The sequence below is a fragment of the Aquarana catesbeiana genome, linkage group LG11 (assembly GCF_042186555.1).
Source record: "Aquarana catesbeiana isolate 2022-GZ linkage group LG11, ASM4218655v1, whole genome shotgun sequence".
NCBI lineage: Eukaryota > Metazoa > Chordata > Amphibia > Anura > Ranidae > Aquarana > Aquarana catesbeiana.
The window spans coordinates 223,413,751-223,434,250 of NC_133334.1; the positions used below are offsets into that span (position 1 = coordinate 223,413,751).

General features: G+C 47.3%; 1 protein-coding gene and 1 long non-coding RNA gene across 2 annotated transcripts in view; one reads left to right on the forward strand and one right to left on the reverse strand.

Annotated features, from left to right (window-relative positions):
- The window catches only part of LOC141112506 (uncharacterized), a 114,532-nt gene that overhangs the window by 19,376 nt on the left and 74,656 nt on the right, over nucleotides 1–20,500 (forward strand). The window lies entirely within an intron of this gene.
- The window catches only part of LOC141112504 (phospholipase A and acyltransferase 3-like), a 60,140-nt gene continuing 52,701 nt past the window's right edge, over nucleotides 13,062–20,500 (reverse strand). Inside the window, exon 5 of the mRNA XM_073605394.1 lies at nucleotides 13,062–13,790. Within this exon, the coding sequence (XP_073461495.1) occupies nucleotides 13,683–13,790 (108 nt within the window). The 3' untranslated portion in view covers nucleotides 13,062–13,682. The remainder of the gene's footprint in view (nucleotides 13,791–20,500) is intronic.

Sequence of the window (20,500 nt, forward strand, 5' to 3'; positions counted from 1 at the left end):
CGGCTTCGGGGGTCCCTCCGCTTCATCTTCTCCCGGCGTCCGGTTGGTTCTTCTCCGCTCTCCGGCCTCTTCTCCCGGTGTCGCAGGTCTTCGGCCGGCCCCTCCGCTCTCTTCATGTAGCTCTATTGCGAGCGGAGGTCCGGACTTCTGGACTTCTGGGCTTCTTGGCTTCTTGGCTTCTTGGCTTCTTGGCTTGGCTTGGCTTCTCTTCTCTTCCCCCAGATGTTGACACGACGCTCTCTCCGGCTGGACTGGTTTCTGAGGGCTGCGTTGTGACTTATATAGGCGGAGACCCCGCCCCCATATGATGTCACAGTCCCTGGGCATGCTGGGACTGTGACGTTTTAGGGGGCGTGGTCGGGGGGCGTGGTCGACCACGCCCCCTAAAACGTCACAGTCCCAGCATGCCCAGGGACTGTGACATCATATGGGGGCGGGGTCTCCGCCTATATAAGTCACAACGCAGCCCTCAGAAACCAGTCCAGCCGGAGAGAGCGTCGTGTCAACATCTGGGGGAAGAGAAGAGAAGCCAAGCCAAGCCAAGAAGCCAAGAAGCCAAGAAGCCAAGAAGCCCAGAAGTCCGGACCTCCGCTCGCAATAGAGCTACATGAAGAGAGCGGAGGGGCCGGCCGAAGACCTGCGACACCGGGAGAAGAGGCCGGAGAGCGGAGAAGAACCAACCGGACGCCGGGAGAAGATGAAGCGGAGGGACCCCCGAAGCCGGAAGAAGACCCCCGAAGCCGGAGGAAGATCCCCCCCCGGAGCTGTTTAATAAAATATTTTAAAAACCTGTGTAGTGTGTTTTATTACTTACACTTTTTTCCTAGGTAAATGGGTAGGGGTACCATGTACCCCATACTCATTTACATAGGGTGGGGGGCCGGGATCTGGGGGCCCCCTTATTAAAGGGGGCTCCCAGATTCCGATAAGCCCCCGCCCGCAGACCCCGACAACCAACGGCCAGGGTTGTCGGGAAGAGGCCCTTGTCCTCATCAACATGGGGACAAGGTGCTTTGGGGGGGGGGGGCGCAGGGCGCCCCCCTCCCCCAAAGCACCCACCCCCATGTTGAGGGCATGCGGCCTGGTACGGTTCAGGAGGGGGGGGGGGGCGCTCGCTCGTCCCCACCCCCTTTCCTGACCGGCCAGGCTGCGTGCTCGGATCGGGGTCTGGTATGGATTTTAGGGGGACCCCACGCCGTTTTTTCGGCGTAGCGGGGTTCCCCTTTATAATCCATACCAGACCTAAGGGCCTGGTATGCCCCGCGCTCGCCGCAATAGGAAGATTTGTTTTTCCTATTGCAGCGAGCGCGAGATGCAATACCATCCCCTCGTGTCGTATTTGGTCTGTCGGACCAGCCTACACACGAGCGGGCTTTCCGTCGGACCAGCACACACACGAGCGGACTTTCCGCCCGAAACTGAGTCCGACGGAAAGATTTCAAACATGTTTGAAATCTAGGTCCGGCGGGCTTTTGGGAAGAAGTCCGCCGGAAAAGTCCGCCGCCGCCCACACACAGGCGGATTGTCCGGCACACTCTGGTCCGCCGGACCAAGTATGCCGGAAAGTCCGACCGTGTGTACGCGGCATAAGTCCTCACTCTCTCTTGGTGGGTGCAGAAACGGGCCCTGCTGTGAAATATTAGATCAAGAATTGTAATTACATGCCCCTGTTAAACAGGGGCTGAAAAATTGGGCCTTAGGCACTGGTGCTGGTGCCACAACACTGCAACCCCTCACAGTAACTCTAGTTGGAACGCAGGAACGAGCCCTGCTGCAAAGTATTGCATCAAAAATTGTAATTACACGCCCCTGTTAAACAGGGGCTGAAAAATTGGGCCTTAGGCACTGGTGCTGGTGCTACAACACTGCAATCCCTCACAGAAACTCTAGTTGGAAAGCAAGAAAGAGCCCTGCTGCAAAGTATTGCATCAAAAATTGTAATTACACGCCACTGTTAAACAGGGGCTGAAAAATTGGGCCTTAGGCACTGGTGGCGGTGTCCAGAACCAAAAATGTTCTTACAAGCTATCAGCGTGATCATTGAGGAGGAAGAGGATAATTACTCAGCATAGGCAGTCTTTGAAGGGATCTGAGATTTCAAAAAAAATGATTTGGTTGCATCAGCATCAGGTGCTTGGTAGCTGGTGGTGATTCAAGACTGATTCATTTTTATGAAGGTCAGTCGATCGACCGAGTCGGTGGACAGCCGCACCCTGTGATCAGGTACAAAGCCTCCAGCAGCACTGAATGTGCGTTCCAAAAGAACGCTGGATGCAAGACAGGCCAGTAGCTCAATTGCATACTGTGCATGCTCTGGCCAGTGATCCATCCTCAAGACCCAGTAACCCAGAGGATTTTCGGTGGGAAAGGTGTCCAAGTCAGATCTTGCCCCTAGGTATTCCTGCACCATGTAAAACAGACGCTGGCGATGGTTGCTGGAACCGATCATACCTTGGGGCTGCGGACTAAAAAATTGTCTGAATGCATCGGTCAGACGGCCACCTTCTCCACCGCTCCTTCTTTGACTGACCGAAGCCTCAGCAACACGTTGTCCAGAAACAGGAGTTTGTAACCTCCCAGTCTCTGGGAACGCGTTGCACAGACCTTTCTGCAAGGCCTCCCGAAGATGTTTCATCCTCTGCTCCCTCTGCAATGGAAAAATAAGGTCTGCAACCTTACCCTTGTAACGTGGATCAAGGAGGGTTGCCAGCCAGTATTGGTCCTTCTCCTTGATACCACGAATACGAGGATCCTTACGCAGGCTTTGCAGGATCAGGGAGGCCATGCAGTATAGGTTTGCTGAGGCATTCGGTCCGGAGTCCTCTGGGTCACTAAGGACGAGATGGTCCGCAGCCACCTCCTCCCAGCCACGTACAAGTCCATGTGTTTCTTGGGACTGATCCCTTAAAGACTGCTGCTGATGCTGAGTGCCAGGCTCCACCTCCATACTGACACAATCCTCCTCCTCCTCTTCCTGTGTGATCGGCGGGCACACAGGAACACTGTCTGGATAAAGGGGGCCTTGAGAGCTAAGGAAGTCCTCCTCTTCCTGCCTCTGTTCTGCCTCAAGTGCCCTGTCCATTATTCCACGCAGCGTGTGCTCCAACAGGTGGACAAGGGGGACAGTGTCACTGATGCATGCACTGTCACTGCTCACCATCCTCGTGGCCTCCTCAAATGGTGACAGGACAGTGAATGCATCCCTGATCATGGCCAACTGGCGTGGGGAAAAAAAAAACAAGCTCCCCTGACCCTGTCCTGGTGCCATAGTTGCACAGGTACTCATTGATGGCCCTCTGCTGCGTGTGCAGCCGCTGCAGCATGGCCAACGTTGAGTTCCACCTGGTGGGCATGTCACAGATTAGGCGGTTCTTGGGCAGGTTAAACTCCTTTTGGAGGTCCGCCAGCCGAGCACTGGCATTATATGACCGGCGGAAATGCACACAGACTTTCCTGGCCTGCCTCAGGACATCCTGTAAGCCCGGGTACCTGCCCAAGAACCGCTGCACCACCAAGTTAAGGACGTGAGCCAAACAGGGCACATGGGTCATTTGTCCCTGTCGGAGGGCAGAGAGGAGGTTGGTGACATTGTCGCAAACCACCATTCCTGCCTTAAGTTGGCGTGGCGTCAACCACCTCTGAACCTGCCCCTGCAGAGCTAACAGACCCTCTGCTCCAGTGTGGCTCCTGTCCCCCAAGCACACCAGCTCAAGAACCGCATGGCATCTTTTGGCCTGCGTACTTGCGTAGCCCCTTGAACGCCTACGGAGCACCGCTGGTTCCGAGGACAAAGCACAGGAAGAGGCAATGGAGGAAGAAGAAGAGGAGGGGGTGGAGAAGAGAGGTGTGTCACAATCATTAATAGTGGCATTTTGGAGGTGTGGTGGCGGAACAACCTCCAACACTACTGCACCTTGTCCTGCATCCTTCCCAGCTGCCAGCAGAGTCACCCAATGCGCGGTGAAACTTAGGTAACGTCCCTGTCCATGCCTGCTGGACCATGAGTCAGCGGTAATATGCACCTTACCACTGACCGCCCTGTCCAGCGAGGCATGGACATTGCCTTCCACATGCCGGTAGAGAGCCGGAATCGCCTTCCGTGAGAAAAAGTGGCGTTTGGGTACCTGCCACTGAGGAACGGCACATTCCACAAACTCACGGAAGGGGGCAGAGTCTACCAACTGAAAAGGCAGCAGTTGAAGTGCTAGCAATTTTGCCAAGCTAGCATTCAACCGCTGGGCTTGTGGATAGCTGGGAGCGAACTTCTTTCGGCGGTGCAGCAGCTGGGGCAGGGAAATTTGCCTGGTACAATCTGATGTCGGTGTACCGAAAGCAGATTGCCCACAAGTACTTGGCTGTGACACACCTAATTCTACACCTTCATTCCTCTCAGTGCAGGTCTCAGAGAGGACTGAAGGTATAGTGGGGTTGGAGATCTCAGCTGATGAGGAGCAAGGAGAGGTCCTCTTTGTTCTTTGGTGTGGGTCTTTTAGATACGCTTGCCAACGAACTGCATGGCAGGTCAACATATGTCTGGTCAAGCATGTGGTGCCCAAGCGGGAGATGTTTTGGCCACGCGAGATACGCTTGAGACATATGTTGCACATAGCAGCGGTGCGATCTGATGCACTCGTCTCAAAAAAGGCCCACACCAAAGAACTTTTTGAATAATGTGCAGAGACTGCAGCGCCCTGCACATGCGGAGCTTTGGGGTGTGATGCAGTCAGTGTGCTGCCCTTAGACTGGCCCCTGGAGGGCATCCTGCCTCGTTGGTGATGTGCCTCCTCCTCCTCCTCCTCTCTCCTATCAGGCACCCACGTTGAGTCAGGGACCTCATCATCCCCTCCTCATCACTGGAGCAAACCTGGCAGTATGCTGCAGCAGGGGGAGCATGACTGCCAGATTGCTGTCCTTCTTGGGCACCCCCTCTGTCCGTGCTCACGTTACTGCCTTCATCTAGCTCAGTATCATCATCAGAGCCTTCCAAACGCTGGGCATCCTCCTGGAGCATGTACCCAACACTGTGGTCAAACAGTTCGAGGGACTCCTCAGGAAGACATGGTGGGGCTAGGGAAGGAGTCACTGATGCCATTGAGCCGAGGGAGAAGAGGCCGCGTTGGCAGCTGCTTTGCCAGACAAAGTACCCTGAGCATGGGTGAGAGAGGATGAGGAGGATGAGGACGGCTTGGTCATCCACTCGACCAAGTCTTCCACATGTTGCGGCTCAACACGGCCAGCTGCCGAAAAAAAGGCCAAGCGTGTCCCACGGCCACGTGCTGATGAGGATGCACCGTCTCCACGACCAGCACTGTTGCCTCTAGGCACAGAGCCTGCTTGCCCTCTTTTATTGGCTTGTGACTGTCTGCCTCTCCTTGTTGGCCTTCCAGACATACTAATGGCCTGTAGCTGCACTAAGCTGGGATATATACATATATATATATATATATATATATATATATATATATATATATATATATATATATGTACTGATACTGCAGCTAGCAAAATCAACTGCCTGCCTGTAGTATGAGAGCACCATCAACCTTCTACAGGTAGCTTTAGCTGAACACTGTGCAGAGCTTGCAAAATACTAACTTGTAGCTTATTTAGCTGCCTGCGGTAGTGATAGGATCAGGAAAACACCACCAACCTTCTACAGGTAGCTTTAGGTGAACACTGTGCAGAGCTCGCAAAAAAATAACTTGTAGCTTATTTAGCTGCCTGCGGTAGTGCTAGGATCAGGAAAACACCACCAGCCTTCTACAGGTAGCTTTAGGTGAACACTGTGCAGAGCTCGCAAAAAAATAACTTGTAGCTTATTTAGCTGCCTGCGGTAGTGATAGGATCAGGAAAACACCACCAACCTTCTACAGGTAGCTTTAGCTGAACACTGTGCAGAGCTCGCACTACACTAACTTGTAGCTTATTTAGCTGCCTGCGGTAGTGATAGGATCAGGAAAACACCACCAACCTTCTACAGGTAGCTTTAGGTGAACACTGTGCAGAGCTCGCAAAAAAATAACTTGTAGCTTATTTAGCTGCCTGCGGTAGTGATAGGATCAGGAAAACACCACCAACCTTCTACAGGTAGCTTTAGGTGAACACTGTGCAGAGCTCGCAAAAAAATAACTTGTAGCTTATTTAGCTGCCTGTGGTAGTGATAGGATCAAGAAAACACCACCAACCTTCTACAGGTAGCTTTAGCTGAACACTGTGCAGAGCTCGCACTACACTAACTTGTAGCTTATTTAGCTGCCTGCGGTAGTGATAGGATCAGGAAAACACCACCAACCTTCTACAATTAGCTTAAGGTGAACACTGTGCAGAGCTGACAAAAAAATAACTTGTAGCTTATTTAGCTGCCTGCGGTAGTGATAGGATCAGGAAAACACCACCAACAATCTACAAGTAGCTTTAGGTGAACACTGTGCAGAGCTCGCAAAAAAATAACTTGTAGCTTATTTAGCTGCCTGCGGTAGTGATAGGATCAGGAAAACACCACCAACCTTCTACAGGTAGCTTTAGCTGTACACTGTGCAGAGCTCGCAAAAAAATAACTTGTAGCTTATTTAGCTGCCTGCGGTAGTGATAGGATCAGGAAAACACCACCAACCTTCTACAGGTAGCTTTAGCTGAACACTGTGCAGAGCTCGCACTACACTAACTTGTAGCTTATTTAGCTGCCTGCGGTAGTGATAGGATCAGGAAAACACCACCAACCTTCTACAGGTAGCTTTAGGTGAACACTGTGCAGAGCTCGCAAAAAAATAACTTGTAGCTTATTTAGCTGCCTGCGGTAGTGATAGGATCAGGAAAACACCACCAACCTTCTACAGGTAGCTTTAGGTGAACACTGTGCAGAGCTCGCAAAAAAATAACTTGTAGCTTATTTAGCTGCCTGTGGTAGTGATAGGATCAAGAAAACACCACCAACCTTCTACAGGTAGCTTTAGCTGAACACTGTGCAGAGCTCGCAAAAAAATAACTTGTAGCTTATTTAGCTGCCTGCGGTAGTGATAGGATCAGGAAAACACCACCAACCTTCTACAGGTAGCTTTAGCTGAACACTGTGCAGAGCACGCACTACACTAACTTGTAACTTATTTAGCTGCCTGTGGTAGTGATAGGATCAGGAAAACACCACCAACCTTCTACAGGTAGCTTTAGGTGAACACTGTGCAGAGCTCGCAAAAAAATAACTTGTAGCTTATTTAGCTGCCTGCGGTAGTGATAGGATCAGGTAAACACCACCAACCTTCTACAGGTAGCTTTAGGTGAACACTGTGCAGAGCTCGCACTACACTAACGTGTAGCTTATTTAGCTGCCTGCGGTAGTGATAGGATCAGGAAAACACCACCAACCTTCTACAGGTAGCTTTAGGTGAACACTGTGCAGAGCTCACAAAAAAATAACTTGTAGCTTATTTAGCTGCCTGCGGTAGTGATAGGATCAGGAAAACACTACCAACCTTCTACAATTAGCTTAAGGTGAACACTGTGCAGAGCTCGCAAAAAAATAACTTGTAGCTTATTTAGCTGCCTGCGGTAGTGATAGGATCAGGAAAACTACCAACCTTCTACAGGTAGCTTTAGCTGAACACTGTGCAGAGCTCGCACTACACTAACTTGTAGCTTATTTAGCTGCCTGCGGTAGTGATAGGATCAGGAAAACACCACCAACCTTCTACAGGTAGCTTTAGGTGAACACTGTGCAGAGCTCACAAAAAAATAACTTGTAGCTTATTTAGCTGCCTGCGGTAGTGATAGGATCAGGAAAACACTACCAACCTTCTACAATTAGCTTAAGGTGAACACTGTGCAGAGCTTGCAAAAAAATAACTTGTAGCTTATTTAGCTGCCTGCGGTAGTGATAGGATCAGGAAAACACCACCAACAATCTACAAGTAGCTTTAGGTGAACACTGTGCAGAGCTCGCAAAAAAATAACTTGTAGCTTATTTAGCTGCCTGCGGTAGTGATAGGATCAGGAAAACACCACCAACCTTCTACAGGTAGCTTTAGCTGAACACTGTGCAGAGCTCGCAAAAAAATAACTTGTAGCTTATTTAGCTGCCTGCGGTAGTGATAGGATCAGGAAAACACCACCAACCTTCTACAGGTAGCTTTAGCTGAACACTGTGCAGAGCTCGCACTACACTAACTTGTAGCTTATTTAGCTGCCTGCGGTAGTGATAGGATCAGGAAAACACCACCAACCTTCTACAGGTAGCTTTAGCTGAACACTGTGCAGAGCTCGCAAAAAAATAACTTGGAGCTTATTTAGCTGCCTGCGGTAGTGATAGGATCAGGAAAACACCACCAACCTTCTACAGGTAGCTTTAGCTGAACACTGTGCAGAGCTCGCACTACATTAACTTGTAGCTTATTTAGCTGCCTGCGGTAGTGATAGGATCAGGAAAACACCACCAACCTTCTACAGGTAGCTTTAGCTGAACACTGTGCAGAGCTCGCAAAAAAATAACTTGTAGCTTATTTAGCTGCCTGCGGTAGTGATAGGATCAGGAAAACACCACCAACCTTCTACAGGTAGCTTTAGGTGAACACTGTGCAGAGCTCGCAAAAAAATAACTTGTAGCTTATTTAGCTGCCTGCGGTAGTGATAGGATCAGGAAAACACCACCAACCTTCTACAGGTAGCTTTAGATGAACACTGTGCAGAGCTCACAAAAAAATAACTTGTAGCTTATTTAGCTGCCTGCGGTAGTGATAGGATCAGGAAAACACCACCAACCTTCTACAGGTAGCTTTAGCTGAACACTGTGCAGAGCACGCACTACACTAACTTGTAGCTTATTTAGCTACCTGTGGTAGTGATAGGATCAGGAAAACACCACCAACCTTCTACAGGTAGCTTTAGGTGAACACTGTGCAGAGCTCGCAAAAAAATAACTTGTAGCTTATTTAGCTGCCTGCGGTAGTGATAGGATCTGGAAAACACCACCAACCTTCTACAGGTAGCTTTAGGTGAACACTGTGCAGAGCTCGCACTACACTAACGTGTAGCTTATTTAGCTGCCTGCGGTAGTGATAGGATCAGGAAAACACCACCAACCTTCTACAGGTAGCTTTAGCTGAACACTGTGCAGAGCTCGCAAAAAAATAACTTGTAGCTTATTTAGCTGCCTGCGGTAGTGATAGGATCAGGAAAACTACCAACCTTCTACAGGTAGCTTTAGCTGAACACTGTGCAGAGCTCGCACTACACTAACTTGTAGCTTATTTAGCTGCCTGCGGTAGTGATAGGATCAGGAAAACACCACCAACCTTCTACAGGTAGCTTTAGGTGAACACTGTGCAGAGCTCGCAAAAAAATAACTTGTAGCTTATTTAGCTGCCTGCGGTAGTGATAGGATCAGGAAAACACCACCAACCTTCTACAGGTAGCTTTAGGTGAACACTGTGCAGAGCTCGCAAAAAAATAACTTGTAGCTTATTTAGCTGCCTGCGGTAGTGATAGGATCAGGAAAACACCACCAACCTTCTACAGGTAGCTTTAGGTGAACACTGTGCAGAGTTTGCAAAAAAATAACTTGTAGCTTATTTAGCTGCCTGCGGTAGTGATAGGATCAGGAAAACACCACCAACCTTCTACAGGTAGCTTTAGCTGAACACTGTGCAGAGCTTGCACTACACTAACTTGTAGCTTATTTAGCTGCCTGCGGTAGTGATAGGATCAGGAAAACACCACCAACCTTCTACAGGTAGCTTTAGCTGAACACTGTGCAGAGCTCGCAAAAAAATAACTTGTAGGTTTAGCTGAACACTGTGAGGAGGACGCACTACACTAACTTGTAGCTTTAGCTGAACTCTGTGCAGAGGTCGCACCACACTAACTTGTAGTTTTAGCTGAACACTGTGAGTAGGACGCACTACACTAACTTGTAGCTTTAGCTGAACACTGTGCAGAGGTCGCACTACACTAACTTGTAGTTTTAGCTGAACACTGTGAGGAGGACGCACTACACTAACTTGTAGCTTATTTAGCTGCCTGCGGTAGTGATAGTATCAGGAAAACACCACCAACCTTCTACAGGTAGCTTTAGCTGAACACTGTGCAGAGCTCGCAAAAAAATAACTTGTAGGTTTAGCTGAACACTGTGAGGAGGACGCACTACACTAACTTGTAGCTTTAGCTGAACACTGTGCAGAGGTCGCACTACACTAACTTGTAGTTTTAGCTGAACACTGTGAGGAGGACGCACTACAATAACTTGTAGCTTATTTAGCTGCCTGCGGTAGGGATAGGATCAGGAAAACACCACCAACCTTCTACAGGTAGCTTTAGGTGAACACTGTGCAGAGCTCGCACTACACTAACTTGTAGCTTATTTAGCTGCCTGCGGTAGTGATAGGATCAGGAAAACACCACCAACCTTCTACAGGTAGCTTTAGCTGAACACTGTGCAGTGCTCGCAAAAAAATAACTTGTAGGTTTAGCTGAACACTGTGAGGAGGACGCACTACACTAACTTGTAGCTTTAGCTGCACACTGTGCAGAGGTCGCACTACACTAACTTGTAGTTTTAGCTGAACACTGTGAGAAGGACGCACTACACTAACTTGTAGCTTTAGCTGAACACTGTGAGGAGGACGCACTACACTAACTGTAAATAGTCTAGCTGCCTGACTGTGGTACTAATAGGATCAAAAGAACACCAGCAATTTTCTTCAGGTAGCTGTAAATACTGTAACAAGACAAGCCTGCCTGTCAGTAGGAAGAAAACAGGAACGGATCTAGCTAAACTGAATACAGTGTATATATATATATATATATATATATATATATATATATATATATATATATATACACACAACACCTGGGATGCATATATATACACAATACACTGTAAGTGCAGCTAACTCACTGACTGTCCTGCCTAATCTAGCTAACTCAAATGAAATGACACTGTCTCTCTCTCTCTCTAAGCATGCCGCAACACACTACACAGGGCCACCGTGCAGGTGGCCTTATATAGTGTGGGGCATGTTCTAAACCCCCTGAGCCATAATTGGCCAAAGCCACCCTGGCTTTGGCCAATTACAGCTCTCTCTACCGACGGCACTGTGATTGGCCAAGCATGCGGGTCATAGTGCATGCTTGGCCAATCATCAGCCAGCAATGCACTGCGATGCCGCAGTGAATTATGGGCCGTGACGCGCCACACGAATTTGCCACGAACGGCCCATATCGTTCGCAATTTCGGCGAACGATCGAACAGCTGATGTTCGAGTCAAACATGGGTTCGACTCGAACACGAAGCTCATCCCTAGTGAGGAGCAAGTGAGGGCGTTGGCTCTCCAAGGCCTTCAATGTCAAGCTACAGGGAGGGTCCTCCAACTGGTCTCTCCGCAGGTCTTTCTTTGACAGCTTGGGCAGACCTTCATCCCCGACTTGGGTGACATTGCAATAACATCTGGGGACACCAGCGGCTGACATTCCAACCTCTTCAGTCCTGGATCCTACTCCAGGTTGATGTTCTGCTCCTTGACATAAGGCTCGTAACCCTTCAGGTGTCAGCTGGGCCTATTCTTCTGGAGGGTCTCTGGAACAATGGGGCTTTCTAAACAAAGCATCCGCGTCTTGTTTCCTGACCCCGGTCGATACTTCAGGCAGAAAATAAACCCTGATAGAGCAGCCAACCATCTGTGACCTGTGGCGTCCAACTCCAGCTATCTAACAAATAGCTTCCAAAATAGCTAACTGTTTGGTCAATTTTTTGATAAGGGGAGGTTGATGACGGGTTAGCCCCCCCCAGCAAATAACTATTAATATTGCTTCTTCTGTGTGAGATCTAACGCAAACAATGGTTGATCCAACAAAGATCTAACAAACTGCATAAGATTTTTTCAAAAATTTTGATATGGGGGGGCTAACCCGGCAGAGGTAACAGGCAGCTCGATATGACGTACCTCACTGCAGCGAGGTGCAGTGGAAGTGGACATGTTTACTGGGCAAAAACAGTAATGTGCTTTAAATAAAAAACATTCTGAACATTACTGGCACTGTGATCAGCAATGCGGGGGGGCTGAACTTCAAAAATTGGGTGGAACTCATTCACAGCATATATTTCTGTTCTGCTGCCGCGTACACACAAGCGGACTTTTCAACCAGACTGGTCCGACGGTCTATCCGACGGACTTTCGACGGACTTTCCGAACGAACGGACTTGCCTACACACGATCACAACAAATTCCTACGTGATGACGTACGACCGGACTAAAATAAGGAAGTTGATAGCCAGTAGCCAATAGCCAATAGCTGCCCCAGCGTCGGTTTTCGTCCGTCGGACTAGCATACAGACGAGCGGACTTTTCGACCGGACTCGAGTCCGTCGGAACGATTTGAAACATGTTCCAAATCTAAAGTCGTCAGATTTTCGACTTAAAAAGTCCACTGCAGGTCTGATGAAGCCCACACACGGTCGGATTGTCCGCCAGACTCGGTCCGTCGGACCAGTCCGGTTGAAAAGTCCATTCGTGTGTACGCGGCATAAGTGAACTGCACAACTTACTATATCTACTCAGCTTTCATTTTACCGTGCATGTCACAAGCCACACTACCTAAATGATTTAGCCAATATTTTGCTAAATATATTGCTAAATATTAATAAGATCTAAAGTTGATTGTACCAAGGTTGTATGGTCAGATTGTAACTTTACTGTAACCAGATTGGTGACCTTAAAACCTAGCTTGATTGAACTAAACTTGTTTTGAGTACAGCAAAGTTTTAGTATTTTCTGTAGCGCTTTAGCAATTTAAAGTATATGTGAACCCTCACCTTGTACAACAACTCATTGAGATTACAATAGAAATAAAAGGTAAAACATTTGTGTATACATATAAAAAAAAAAAGCATTATAAATACATTTTAACATTCTTTCTAAGTGATCACATATCCTCTGTTCTCAACTGCATAAGGAGCTCAGAGAGCTGAAGGAGGAGAAACAGCTGTACACTGGTCTTCACAATGAATGGCTGTGCAAGGGAGGGGGACAAGTCTGATCATTGGAGGCGAGCAGAGATAGAAAGCTGACCATGTGTTGCTCTCATGCCTTTTAATAGGAAAGCAGAGGTGCTGGCAGGAACACCAGGAAGCAATACAAAGAGAGCAGGATACATTTTCATACAAGTACATGGTACAGCAGGCACATATCAGGAATATAAAATGTTGGGGTAACATTCTTTATTAATGATTTCACTTGTCCTTCTAGCACAGCATGACTAATATTGTTTTGCAGACTCTCATTGTTGCCTGGTTATAGAGAGCCTTCTGTGAATTTGGGCTCATTCACACTGCTCTGGTTTAGCGTGTCGGCAGCTGTTCTTTTCAGGTGCAGTGTGATGCACATTTCAGCACATCACACTGTTTTATTTTTTATTTTTTTTTCTTTATTTGAAGTGCACAAAGTGACACTTCATTCACGTCTCCGCAGTCTGTGTGGTGACATGCGGTTCCTTCCAGTGCACTGCGGTAAATTGCTACATGTCTGCGTTTTACGTCAGCTCACTGCGCTGCACCTCCAGGCTGTGTTGCAGTGTGAATGGGGCACAAGGAAAACAATTGTTTTTATGTGGCCCAGCAGTGACTGGTATTTATCCAGTGTGGACAAACACCAGTCACCACAATATGTGTGAATGAGCCCTTAAGGTTCTTGGGTTTCTCACTGCTTCTGACGATTACTTCTCATTGAAGATATTGCAACTGCTGCAAGAATTCCAGTAGCCATGACCGCTGTACCTCCAGCTGTATACTTCACTGCGTTATCCACCTGTAAGAACAGCAACATAAAGGCTTTGTAAATCCTCTATATGATTACAGAAGAATCTACAGTATGTCTTATTGTGATTCTATAAAAACATAAAAGCCCAACTCCAGACATTTTTGTTGTTTTGGATTAAACGGGAACATTCTTATCACTATAAACAGAAACAGCCAGCACTCCAAAAGTAGTAGATCTCAAAATGTCTTTGAGATCTTAGTAACAAAGCATAGCTCATGCAGTAAAAAAAAAAAAGAGAACATTCTCAGTTTTTTACTGCATAAACTATGTTTTGCTACTAAGTAGAAATTTAGAGATCTACTACTTTTGGATTGCTAGTCACTTTTTGTTTAGAGTTTCACATGGTGTCTCTGTTGGCCATGTACCCCTTATTAGGTGTGAACGATGAAGATGTGGGATCGATTTTTTGGCAGGTTTTTATTGCTATATGTGACTCCATAAGGGGGATATTCCCTCACTTCCTGTTCTTTCTGGCACCCATTACCTGGACAGGAAGAAAGGGGAAATATCCCAAGTGATGACACAAGTTATCAAAATGTGACAGAGGTTCTAAACCTTTTTCACCCTATAAAAACGTTGTTTTAATTGTTGTCAGTGTACCCAGTGGGAACATTTCCCCTCTCGTCTTTCTTACTGACACCCATCAAATAGAAATAAGTGAAGAGAATATGTCACAGACATCAATAACAATTTGACGAAGGCTCTCCACTGTATCCAAAACTTAAAGCCTAAGGCTGGGTTCACACTTGAGCACGCAGCGGCTTACAGCAGGAGCCGGTGCATCTCCATTTACCATTTCAGGTCCGATTTTAGCCCAAATTTTTGGCTAAATTCGGACCTGAAATGGACCAAAAGATGCACAGGGCTCCTGTGCAATTTGGCACAGGAGCCACACCGGAGATGTGTGAACCGGCTCCATAGAGAGCTGGTCACAATCTCCTGCTAAGCAAATTGGATGCAGGGAAACCTGCATCCATTTCGCATAGGTGTGAACCCAGCCTTAGTGTAGTTAAAATAAATACAAAAAACAGAAAAATGTGCACAACGGACATAACTTACAGTCAGTAGGATGTGTCCCTTGTGCTGATTCCTCTTCTGTTAGTAGAAATCCTCCTCCATCCATGCTCCCCCCCTCTAAAATCTTTAGGTGCAGCAGGGGTTAATACAACTGAGGGGCTGTCAAAGGCTATCGTCGGGAGAGCCCACCTATGCCTGCCATTTTTGCCCACCTCTTCCATTCCTAGAAGTTGTACTACAGCTTCTATGAATGAAACAGGATTTATGAATGGAGGATAGACAAATGATTGACAGATCCACCCCCTCCATTCAGAAATCCTGTTTCATTCATAAAAGCTGTAGTATCAGTGGAGCAGCTGGGCAGAAAGGACGGACATAGTCGGGCTTTCTTGATGACAGCCTGTGACAGCCCCTGAGTCCAGGTTTACATCTAAGCGGTTGATGCATTTTTCAGGCACGTTTTGCAGTTCGTTTATAAACCCGCATTTTTGCTTGCAGTTTTCATGTATTCTGCATTTTTTTCCCCTTTAAAAACACTGTATATAGCTGGTTGCTAAGGAGCGGGCCGGGAAGTCGGCTGCTGTGCCCTTACAAACCGATGAGTCATTAGCTCATTCCCCACTGATAGCTGAATGTCAAAAAAAGAATTTCTGGTAAAAAGAGAAAAAATTTGGGAAAAAAACGGCATGGGGTCCCCCCCAGAATCCATACTGGACCCTTATCCGAGCATGCAGCCCGGCAGGTGAGGAAATGAAGGGGACAAGCGAGTGCCCCCCCCCCTGAACCATACCAGGCCACATGCCCTCAACATGGGGGGTGCTTTGGGTGCCACCCCAAAGTACCTTGTCCCCATGTTGATGGGGAGAAGGGCCTCTTCCCCACAACCCTGGTTGTGGGGGTCTGTGGCCAGGGGGCTTATCTGAATCTGGAAGCCCCCTTTAACAAGGAGGCCCCCAGATCCCCCCTCCCCCCCATGTGAATGAGTGTGGAAACATAGTACCCTTACCCATTAACCAAAAAAGTGTAAAAGTGAATAAAGACAGTACAAGAGTTTTTTTTTTAAAAAAACAAGTCCTTTTAAAAAAAATGTAAAAACAATGTCCCTTGATGTATATCTATCATCAATCACGACGATGCCATCGCTGGACCAAAAAACAAAAAAACAAAAAAAGCTCCGCCTGTCACAAACGCTTCCGCGGTCTGCCTGCCCCGCCGTGTGACATTCTTAATTCTTTGCAATATAATTTTTAATATATTAAGATCCTAGAAGCTGTTATTAGCATTTTATTCTGCTCCTAGAAGCTAAATAGTGTTATCCTATGTGTCCATACACACTACATTGGGCTATTAGCAATTTTTCAGCTTCAGAGTCTGGAAGCAGAAAAAAAAAATTGTTTTTGTATAGTTTTTGGAGCCTTTTTTGCAGTAGAAAAAAATGCTGAACACTCCTAAATGCTCTTAAGGGCTTCTAAACGCTACTAAAACGCTCCTAGCTTTTTTTTCCCTTCATGTACTGTAAAAACACTAATAAAATGCTAATGTTCTTAAATGCTCCTAAAAGCTTCCAAAAGCTCCTAATAGCTACTACATACCGGCACAAAAACGCTATTATCAGCATTTTTCACCAAGTGTTTTTTTCTAGCATGTTGTGAGCTTTAAAAAACGCTAGTATGCATAGAGCCTTAAAATACAGTTAAAAGTTGTTCTGTGGCTAGCAAAATAAATGTTGCCACATTTTGTTTTAGAACCACTCCTGTCCTAATATCAAAACATGTATATTTTTTTTAACCACTTGAGCCCTGGGCCAATTCTGACACTTCTCACATATATGTAAAAATCTACAATTTTTTTGCTAGAAAATTACTTAGAACCCCCCAAACATTATATTTTTTAGGCAGAGGCCCATATGTGTGTGGGACCAACATGCATGTTCGCATTTGTGCAAGACCACGGTGGAATAGGCGCTTTAAATTTTTTTTATTATTATTTATTTCACTTTTAAAAAACTTACACTGTATCTTTAATTTTTTTTTAATCTCTTTTATTGCTATCACAAGGGATGAACAACATCCCTTGTGATAGCACGGGCCATGACAGGTCCTTTTTATAGAAAGATTTGAGGCCCGAGATCAGTTTGATTAGATGCTTGTTCAAACTTGTAATGGCTTGTTCATGAGACCGGAACCGGAAGTGACAAAATTCTCATCACTTATGGTTTTTTACAGTGTACAGTGGGAGGAACAACATCACTTGGTCCTAGGATTACTGGATCATTTCTGCAGCTGCAGAGATGACCGAGCTATCACCCTTGCAATCCAGTGACGTAACCTTACATCGTTGGTCAGCAAACCATAGCTCTGCTCTCTGTTTTTTAATGGGGATTTCTGATTAATAAATCATGTCCCCCCCACCCTTCGCCAGGCATGCACTCACTTAATAATGTACCCTCTCAGCACTCCCGATTTCCAGCGATTTGTATAATACAATCAGACCGCTACTTTTGCGATTCCCAGAACTAGCGTGTGTTCCAATGCACAGAAGTGACGTCACCAGACATGATGTCTAAGACCCAACTTAATGCGTTTCACCCAATCAGGCTTCCTTAGGAAGGGGGAACATAGTTTATTCATCATAAATCTCCATTAAAAAAACAATCTGCACAATGAGTTCCTCTCTGTGGTCTATTGATACATGCTACTAATTCATCTGGGACTGCTTGGAGGCAAGTAAGGGGACCAGAACCAGTTGTACTGGAGACGCCATATCCACATTTAAAGCGATCTATGACCCACCATTTGGGGTCATATATTTCTGGTTAATGCATAGTGTAAAGGGGGGAGTATAAGTCACCATCATTCTTTGAAACACTGGATGCACTTTGCAACCACGAGCAAGAAGGACTTGTTTTCAATTTATAATATTAAGCTGCATGGTTTAGTATTTTAAGTATCATTCTGAACATCACACACAGCACCGTTTGTTATAATTTTAAAGTCAATTTCAATATCTTTCGGGATATACAATATACCGTATTTATCAGGGTATAACACGCGCCGGCGTATAACACGCACCCCAAGTTTAGGAGGGATTTTTAAGGAAAAAAACTTTTAGGAGTAAAGTTTAAGGAAGAAAAACGTACATTAAAATGCCCATCAATGCAGCGTTATCGTGTCCATCTGCAGCCTTGTCAGTGTCAGTGCAGCCTTGCCCCAGTGTCCATTGCGGCCTTGTCAGTGCAGCTTTGCTCCAGTGCAGCCTTGTCAGTGCAGCCTTGTCAGTGCAGCTTTGCCCCAGTGCAGCCTTGTCAGTGCAGCCTTGTCAGTGCAGCTTAGCCCCAGTGCAGCCTTGTCAGTGCAGCCTCGTCAGTGCAGCCTTGTCAGTGCAGCCTTGCCCCAGTGCAGCCTTGTCAGTGCAGTCTTGCCCCAGTGCAGCCTTGCCCCCAGTGCAGCTTTGCCCCCAGTGCAGCCTTGCCCCCAGTGCAGCTTTGCCCCCAGTGCAGCCTTGTGTGATCGCCGCAATCGCCACCAACATACACAGCCGTGTGTAAATTCAAATATGGCGCCGAGACTGCAGGGACTTGTCGGAGCCGAGATACACATACCCGAGTGTCCTCGGCTTTTCTCGGCTCCGCTCACAGTCACGCCCAGTCCCGCCCTATGATGGACATGACACAGGTCCAATGGCGGGACTGGGCGTGACTGTGAGCGGCGCCGAGAAAAGCCGAGGACACTTGGGTATGTGTATCTCAGCTCCGACGAGTCCCTGCAGTCTCGGCACCATATTTGAATTTACACACGGCTGTGTATGTCGGCGGCGATCAACCAAAATTGGCGGGGATCGGACTATAACACGCACCCACGATTTTCCCCTGATTTTAAGGGGAAAAAAGTGCGTGTTATATGCCGATAAATACGGTATATGTGTTTTTAATGTTACATGGTTTATATTATATTTTCGGGGGAGGGTGCATGTGATCGGCACAAGGCCAATCAACACTGTCCAGACAGAGGGTCAGGAGTTATACAGCCTCATAGGACAGTCATAGTAGAATGAAAACTCCCCTACAAGCTTTAACCAGTGCTCAGCCAGACACTGATAGAAGCCACAAGACTGCTATATACTGATAATTAGGGATGAGCTCGATGTTCGAGTCGAACATAAGTTTGACTCGAACATCGGGTGTTCGCCCGTTCGCCGAACAGCGAATATTATGGGGTGTTCTTGGGAAATTTGAGTGCCGCGGAACGCCCCATAATGCACTGCAAGATCGCAGTGCATTTCTGTATGATGATTGGCCAAAGCATACACATACCAAAAATGAACTCCCCATACCAGACCTGAAGGGCCCCCCTTAAAATCCATACCAGACTGGAATGTTCCTCCCACATTCCAAAGACATGCTGGTAGGTTAATTGGTTCCTGTCTAAATTGGCCCTGTAATGGATGTAACACCCTGATGTTTAGGCTGGGTTGCTAGTAAATTTACCTGCCAGGTATAGTTGCCTTGGCCAATTGATAGATCAATTGATTCCACCCTAATTCTGGAATTGCTGCACTTCTCTCTTCTGTCACTAGATGGCCAGGTATCTGCTGGCATTAGATAAGACAAGGGCATTGCAAGGACAGATTAGGAATAGATGGGGTATCTCAGCCAATGGGCAGGGATCTTCTTGGTTCCCTTGGCCTGCTGGGAAAGCCTATTTATTTGGGTGAGGTCAGGTGATCGGGGTTCAGTGCCACCTGGACGGGTGTTGTATTGCCCCAGGCTGCTGGGCCAGAGCCTGAGGCCTATCCCAGTGACATCTGGCTGCTAGGCTGTCTGAGGGCCTATCCAGAAGCAAGAGAGAGCAGCGCAGGGTTGGAACTGCAGCTTGCAGTCAAACCAAAGTGACGGTTCTGCCGGCCGGAGAACCTGTCATGGTCGGAGGTAAAGGGGAAGCTGTCGCCACTAAGGGACCATCCACCTTGTTACCAGGGACCACTGTGAGTAGCTGAAGCAAGTATTCTCACTAACCAGGGATGGTGAAGAATTGGGAAACTTCAGCAGGTGTCAAGCCAGGGACTCAGCCAGTGGAGGTGATGCTTGCAGAGCAGACTTGTGTGCCAAGCCAGGGACTGAGCAGGCCAGTGGGGTGACGCTTGAGGAGTATCTGTGAGTGCCAAGCTAGGGACCCAGCAGGGACACGGGGGTGACGCTTGAGGAAGATACTCAGTGGGAAGATTGGAGGAGCTCAGGAGATCCAGTGGCAGTGGATCTGAGAGTCTAAGTGATATACTGGGAGCTCAGTTGAGTGAAGATCTAAAAAGGAGATTGTGAAAGAAGTGAAAGAGTTAATTACAACCTGTATTAGAAACTGTTCAAGATGGTTGCCATAGGAGACAGCGTGTCTACACATGCAGACGTGGTGTCCACCTGAGTGCCTTTCCCTGCATGGCTGTCTACCTATAGAAGTCTCGGGTCTGCCAATCAACATTGCATCTACTTAAGGGTGTCCTGGCCCCAACCCTCTCTCCCACAGTTCTGTTTTAAGAGAAAATAAATCTCTTTGCATTCAAGAAGTGTCTGGCACCCATTAATCTACCTTGCATTGCACCCACCATGCCTCATAACCCACTCTACACAGAGGGGTGTCAGCTCTCCCTAATTCTGGAGGTCACCATTAAGCCTGGAGAGGCCCGGG